Genomic DNA, 8,258 nt, shown 5'->3' on the forward strand with positions numbered 1-8,258 from the left:
GCGCTCGCCAACCCCCGGAACTGCTTTCGCAGTTCATTTCGGATTGCTTCGCAATCCGATGCTCGCTTTGCTCGCTCATTGGATACGTTCTTAACGTCTAGCTTTTGTATACTTTTTTGAACACTGAAGTTCCGAAAACTTTTCACTGTAGAAAATTCTAAACCTGTGCATTTCAATATTAATTTGAAATTGCAAACATAAATTGAATATTCTATTCTTCGCTTTTTTTTTATAAATAAACAATTTGGTGCTGGGACAAAATATTTTGAAAACATGCTTTTCCTTTCGAAACAGATTTTTCTATTCAAATAAGATTTTATAAATATTATTTTCATACACTGCGCCGACTGCATATTTTTTATTGGAACTTTTTCATAAAAAATTTCTATGAAATACATAATTGGAAATTAAGAGAATGATTGGTTTATTTTAATCAGAACGATCAAACCAGATTCAATAATGATGTTTTCTAAGTTTCGAAAAATTGTGAGTTGCATTTTATTATTCCTTAGGATTTTAAATTAATTTTATTGTGTTTTTTTCTGACAGAGTTATTTAAATTATTGATAAAAGTAGTATTATTAAATAAGGGAGAATGTCATCACATGAAAAATATGAACTGGGTTGTTCAAAAAGTTGACCATCTAAATATTGTTCACTTTTCAAAAGTTGATAAAATTTGGAGGGCGCTCCAAAAGCTCTGCGTGGTGAAACTCGTTCATTCTTTAACATGAAGTTTGAACGGAATAACTTAGTTGCAGAAAATTTATTCTGATGTTGCTCATATCACATTTTAACCAACAGTTACTTGTTAACCAACTCAACTGAGTTTTATTAGTTTCTGTTTTTTCTTTACCCGCTGTGGCGTTGTAATCCTTTTATTTTCGATCATTTCCTTTGTAATAACTATAATCAAACCTAGCTTATATCCGATCAGAGTACGGGTTCAGCGTTGACAGATTGAGCTACAAGTAGCGGATTGGGCAACTATTAAAAGTTCCTTTCTACTGAAAATCAAATTTGGGCTACCCGCTATTTTTTGGGCTACTCTTAATTTTTCGAGCGTTCCAAATCTTAAAATGATTCTGAAAAAAGTCTGCAGTTTCTTTACCTTTTTTAAAAAACGATTTTTTGTTGTTGTTGTTGCTGAAAATGCATCCACTTTAGTTTCGGATTCTTGATTTGTTTTGCTGCACAGAGTCTATAATCTTTCCATGTGTATGTCTCAAATCGTAGACTCGTGAAATAGCAAAGATGTATGGAAAGATGCACAACGAGTATGATGGAGAAAAAAAAATCTTTAGCTCAAACCATTATTAAACGTTTATCTTCCGGAAAAAATAAATCACGTGACTGGTAATTTGAATTAAAGCGAAATAATGAATTTGACGAAATTTTTAACGCAAGGCATTTAAATTTCACGTATTTTTTTAAGTTAGTACATATATATAGCATGATAAATAAATACAACAAAAAAACACGAAGAAAATTAAGAAAAACAATAAGTTTTATTTACTGCGCATAAGTTGCAAGCAAATAGAACTCATAGAATAAGTTCAAAAAGCAGGGAAAACATGGATAAAATTGCAGAACAATGAAAAAAGGGGAAAAAAGAAAAACAATAAAAACAAGAAAATTAACAAGAAACCGAAAATTTTTCCAGTTTTTTACTGATTTTTTCCCCTTTTTTTCGGTTTCCTGCTATTTTTATTTTTATTATTGTTTTACTTCCCCCCCCTTATATAACGTTTTTTTTTTGGGGGGGGGGCACAAAATGATGATTGGCGACTACCTGTATGGCGATCTCAGCAGATTTTAAAATAGAACAAAGATGTATGCAATAGAGGAATCGATTATATAGAGGATCTGCAAATTAATTTAATATCCCTCAATCTCCTGACATCCAGGAAATCTCCAAATCTGAAGATCTTTTCCGGAATAAATAAAAAATTGTACTGAGTCACGAATAGTGTGAGCAATTTTCACTCTGGGCACAGATAATAAAGAACAATTCTGGGATGAACTTGATCTGTCAACCCTGATGGATCACTAGTAACGTCTTATCTTAACAAGTATGCTACATAATTTTTTTTGATTCAATTTAACTCTTTTACTGCGTAAGCAGTCACTGGCCAAATTATTAGACGCACTAAAAGATTCTATGTAAAATCTTAATTATCAGGTGATACTATACAGCTTTATTGATTTCACGAGACTGAAACCAGTTTGCACTCGTGTATCAATTACGTTCGTGTATCAATTAGTNCATTTTCACTAAAGAGCTCGCGCATGCTCAAGATTCCGCTTCACTGCGCCTTACGTAAAGAAATTTTGAAGTTCCACCTTACATTCTATGTTAAACTTATCTGTACATTATTTTTCATTAAATAGTTATAGCTGTTTGCAATCGCCATATTCATTTTGTATTACCATGTATTTGCACCCCTATGATTATGAATCTTATATGTTTTTTCAGTGAGTACGAGTTCGTCGATGCCAAAGGTGTACAAGGCGTGCAAGAATAACGTCAGATTGCGAGATTCTTCTAGAAAAGATTACATTTACACATCACTCAGCAGAACATCATCGGAAGAGTCGTGTGAGTCCGATCCCTCTTCTTGCAATTCTCTCTCTCTCATGAGTACATTATTGAGCACATCATTTAACCTTTCGCTTACGGCGCTTGGCAATTCTGGTCCACTTATTGTTCCAGCCGTAAGAAAAAGGTTAAAGACCTTTTTTCTGTAAAGATCCGATTAATGAAAGGTTTTTCATGCTTGTTTAGCCAGATCAAGATCGGCATATGCTGGGACGAAACTTGCATTCCACAATATTCTTTCAAAAATTGCTGCCTTTTCAAAAATTCTTTTCCACATTTTTTTTTATTTTTTAGGAAAAAGACAGATATTGAAATGGGCGTAAGATCTAAAGGTGCGAGGGCTTGTGACTATTAATCTAACTCTAAATGCTTTGATCGATTTGTCAGTGATACATAAGTACTTACGGTTTTGAACGTTTTCGTTTCATTTCAGCCCTTCTAGAAATGTTACAATATATGATATATTTATCAATACCTTCTATCGAAAATCGACACCATATTTGAGGATAAGTAAATGAATGAAAGTAAATTTTTATTAAAATTTAAAAAAGTTTTATTTTTTTATATAAAAAAAGTGTACAGTGTCAGAATTTGTGTGTTTCTTTTTTTTTTTTTTTTTTTNTTTTTTTTTTTTTTTTTTTGTAAAAACAGACAAAGAAGAGTCAAACAAAAAATTTTCTGCATTGGAATTTCCATTCAATATCGAACAAATTAAAAGAAAAACCAGCACACTTATCTATCGATCGATCAATTAATTCAAAAATTATTCTTTAACCAATCAGATAAAAAAATCTTTATCTTCTTATTAATCAATCTTATCAATCGCTTGACCAATCGATTCAAAAATTATTCTCTATCCAATTAAATGAAAAAATCTTTTCCTTCTTATCAATCGATCAATCAATTAATTCAAAAATTTTGCAATCAGATAGAAAAATATTTTTCTTCTTATCAATCAATCTTATCAATCGCTTGATCAATTGATTCAAAAATTATTCTCTATCCAATTAGATAAAAAGAATCTTTTCCTTCATATAAATCAATCTTATCAATCGCTCCATCAATCGATTCAAAAATTATTTTCTATCCAATTAGATAAAAAAATCTTTTCCTTCATATAAATCAATCTTATCAAACGCTCCATCAATCGATTCAAGAATTATTCTCTATCCAATTAGATAAAGAAATCTTTTCCTTCTTATCGATCAATCTTATCAATCGCTCACGCAATCGATTCAAAAATTATTCTCTATCCAATTAGATAAAAAAATCTTTTTCTTTTTTAAAAAAAATCAGTCGATAATTTGTGCATTATATTTTTCAAGCTATTTAGTATTTCCGGTATTACTTGTTTGATATTCATGCATCATATTTTACTCTCTTTTACGAATATTAATATGAATTGAATGAATCAACTTATACGATTATGGTTGAATAAAATTATGTTGAATGAAGTCTATCAATATAACAGGAGTTGAGTATATAAAAAGATGCATTTAAATTCAGACCTCATTTTATTAAATTTTATATTTTAGTGAATATTGTTCATTTGGTTTGTCGATTTTCAGTTTTAGATTTATTCATCTTTAATGTGCTCATGAGATGGTAGTTGTATAGATTAGTGACAACACTAAATGAATTCACGGAAAGGTCCGTTGATATGTTCTTCTTAGCGACGGGAAAAATTTGTCTCTATATATCGTCATTGGAGATCAGGAATGGTAAAACAAAGCAAATTTGTTATTTGAATTTCGGCTTGAATTTATTTACGCAAATTTTATGTTTTTTTTGGCGGGGTATATATTTTTTTATAATTTGACGTTTCAACTTCTGACGTACATTTTGACGTACTGTTGACGTAAATAATATGTAAAAATAACGTACTCATTCTTGACTAGTAAAATATTTGAGAATTTGTTAACGTAAGAGAAACGAATTTGTTAACGCAAAATTTTGCGTTTTTTGGATAACCGTTTTTCGCTATGATTCGACCTTTCAGTTTACGTAAATTTTACGAATGTTTAGTAAACTTTAGAGGTGAAATATACGTATTTTTGACGTAAAACGGATGATTCCCTGCAACTTGGGTATGTTTTCATAAAAATCAGAACAGTTCTTTCGTTGCCTTAAATTTGAAAGCTTTGAATACTTTTTATGCTAGTTATTTTTTTCATGATTATTAAGTGCCATTTTCTTTTCTAAAAAAATCAAAGGAACTCAGGCAAATTTTAATACTAAATTTTTTTGATATTGTTGTTAATTTTCAGATAATGTTCTTTACATAAACTATTAGACATCTGTTTTTTATTTTTGTAAAGAAACTTATACTTCTAAAGTTTGTTTTTCGGGGTGGGGAGGGTTGTTGAAAACTGAAAGTCGTCAGTTCCCCGGAAAAAAAACCTGCATAGAATTGCACAAGGCAATACATTATATAGCACGAATGAAAAATGGCAATGACGCTTATTATGTGTTATACTAACTATTAGAATAGTTATTGATAACTCTGGTCACAAAGGTCATTTAAATGCTTTTTCTTAGGTTTAACTGTCAAAATCTATTTGTACCAACAATGAATCTCATTGCATCACACTGATATAAAGACATCTTGATTTTAACCTTTCAAGAAATATTCCCCAAAGACACCTTTTAAGAAAACTAATGAAATCATAACATTTTACATTAAGAAAGTCAAATTCCAAACACATACACCACAACAATTTCTGCTCTATTTAAGCAGGACAAAAAAACTCTTAAATAAAGCCATTACTGTTAATAACCAATATATCAACCATGCTTACATATGATTTTAAGAGCATGATGCTGTGTACCATTTACTAAGGAGCTGCGTACCGTGGAGGACGTTACCATGATGGAAGCCTTTAATTCTGCCGCAGACAATGAATTACTGCACCTTTTAGGTACATATTCCTACTGAGGATAACTCTCAAATTTGCTTGAAGATTCAGGTCAGGTAAGAGGACAGGCCAATCATAACATGCATCCTATTATCCGGGGGAAAAAAACACCGTGAGCTCTTTTTGGTAATAATCAAAAGTTATTCAAGGGACGATTTTTTTTAAAGAAACAATTTATTTTTCATTTAAAACAACTTACTTAAAACAAAATAACATTTACTTTTCCAAAAACAACGCTGCGATGATTTTCTGACATCTCCTGCTAGAAAATCTGACTTGGGTCACCAGTACTCTCTGAAAATGGTTATAAATGGGTTACTGTCAATTTTTGGTAGAAACGAAATGTAACCGAAAGTTATTTAGGGGGATATATACATATCTTTTTAATTTTTAACAACGCACACTGAGCCAAGAAAAAAAATGAACTACCCTAAATAACTTTTGATCTAATCGGATTGATCTAATTTTGATCGGATTTTCACGTTCTAGGACTCAATCTTAATGGCAGGAAGGGGTGACCTCAAATATGATAATTAATAAGCGTAAACAGTATTTAAAGTCACGAAATTAGACATAAAAACGTACTTTCTCTGAATAAACGGAAATTTTTTTTCAGTGGATTCGGATTTCTGTCTCCCAAAATATAGGGGGCAGCTGCAATCTGGGAATTATGGTCCCAATAGTTTGGTCAGGAAAGCGCTCTGAAGTTTGAACCCCTTAATGTTTATTTTACTTTTTGCATACTTCGCTATAGCTCATGAAATTTTTTAGCGAATTGAACATTTTTTCCGCACAATTGTAAAATTCGTTTATCCAAGGTTATTACCATACAAAAAAATAACTTTAAATAAATGTTTATTATTTTTTATTATTTTTTTTAAGAATTATCGAAAAATTTTGAATTTTAATGTTTGCAATTTTTTTTAATCATTTTAAAGAATATAATTTTGCATGGAAAAACACAAAGTTTGAGTAAAATCGGTCGAATAGTTTCTGAGAAATCGCATTTTTAGTATCTGACATTTGTTTGAAATTGTACGTTTGTTGAATATGTTTTGTGTCTGATTTCGTAACTTAAAATACCGTCTACACTAATAAATTAGCATATTTTAAGGCAACTCCTTGAACCATTAAGATTCAGACCTAGAACGTGAAGATTCGATCATTTGATCAAAAGTTATTCAGAGTTGTCTGTTTTTTATTTTACCCACTGTACCTTATCAAGTAAGGAAAAATTGTGGTGTGTTAGGTGCATTTAAACTTTTAAGTATAGAATCATGTCTATTCCTTTTTTATTTTTACAATCTGGTGTGTCTCGATGTATTTTAAACACCTTTTCCAGCAAATATCCCTTGAGAGGAACTGTAAAAACCTTTTTCCCAGTATTAGTAAAGTTATATTAAAGCTTCTCTGAACAGATGTAGTTTTAATAGGTCTCCAATATTTAAATAATTTATTTGTACCTATATTTGCACATTTGATACCTAGTAAAACTGAACCAATTTCTATAATAACAGTAATGCCTATTACCAAAATTAATTAAACTTAAATTAAAATTAATTAATTATCATTGGAGTTGATAACAATGTTGCGATTTTTTACTTTTCTCTCGAACAAATTAGAGCCCTTTCTCTATTGTTGTTGTTGACGTATGCCTCCTTATTTTATTAAATTTTATNGGCCAAGAATTCGACTTCTGCCACACCATACGTCGCACTCGTTTATAGGGCGGACCCAATCATACATCCATTCATTCATCCACAGATCGTAATTTTGATCTGAATCAGAGAACGATCGATACCCCCAGAGGTATTGATTTGTTATGGGAACATTGAGGACTCTTGCGACTCGACAGATTTAACGTGCATTAGTAACTTTATTACACGGGGAGTCTTCAGCCTGCGGGGTTCGAACCGACGAACTCTCGGACATGGGCCCAGCGCCCTACCGACCAGACTATCCCGGCCCCTCCCTTTCTCTATTAATTTTGTTTTATAATTCTTAGAGTACATAGATTATTTTAATTTCAGTTAATGTTTATTATTAGGATTAATTAAGCGCTATTGGCGTCAATAATAGTGTGGCGATTTTGTTAAACGGATTAGTACCCTTTATCTATTAATTGTGTGAAGACTCTTTAAAATACAGTACAGATTATTTTTCGAACTACTTGACCGATTTTAATGAAATTTGATCCATACAAACATTGATACAATGCAAAACAAATAACTATTCAACGATGCACACGCATGATCGCGCTTAACACCCGTTGAAATCGGAAGGCATGAAATTGCCACAGGATAATCATACCCCCTATTAACCCATTTTTTTTATTTATTCCTCAACCTCTGTTTCATACCTTCCTACTCCAACGAGTGTTACGCACGATCATGCGTGTGTATTACAATTGTTGAATGGTTATTTTATTTTATATTGCATCAACGTATGTACAGATCAAATTTCATTAAAATCGGTTCAGTAGTTCTAGAGTAGGGGTGCACAACCTGCTGCCCTTCGACTACTGAAGTGCGGCCCGCGAGAGCTTCTAAACACAATGAATTTTTTTTTAAAAATAGGCAATTTTTATTCGCACTTTTAAGTCATCACGTTTTGACACAATCAATTTTAACAGATTCTTTAGTACCTAAATGTACGTTTAATGCGCTTTCTTTAAGCCGATTTTATCGTAAATATATTTTATTTTATAACCGTCGTTGAACAGCCGACCCAATTTTTGGTTTACG

General features: G+C 31.4%; 1 protein-coding gene across 2 annotated transcripts in view; it reads left to right on the top strand.

Annotated features, from left to right (window-relative positions):
• The window catches only part of LOC107436097 (dual specificity tyrosine-phosphorylation-regulated kinase 4), a 44,114-nt gene that overhangs the window by 34,464 nt on the left and 1,392 nt on the right, over positions 1 to 8,258 (top strand). For both annotated transcript variants that reach the window (XM_071177907.1, XM_043054928.2), the window contains exon 12: positions 2,477 to 2,599. In XM_071177907.1, coding sequence (XP_071034008.1) covers positions 2,477 to 2,599 — 123 coding nt within the window. The remainder of the gene's footprint in view (positions 1 to 2,476; positions 2,600 to 8,258) is intronic.

The sequence above is a fragment of the Parasteatoda tepidariorum genome, chromosome 2, assembly GCF_043381705.1.
Source record: "Parasteatoda tepidariorum isolate YZ-2023 chromosome 2, CAS_Ptep_4.0, whole genome shotgun sequence".
Classification (NCBI taxonomy): domain Eukaryota; kingdom Metazoa; phylum Arthropoda; class Arachnida; order Araneae; family Theridiidae; genus Parasteatoda; species Parasteatoda tepidariorum.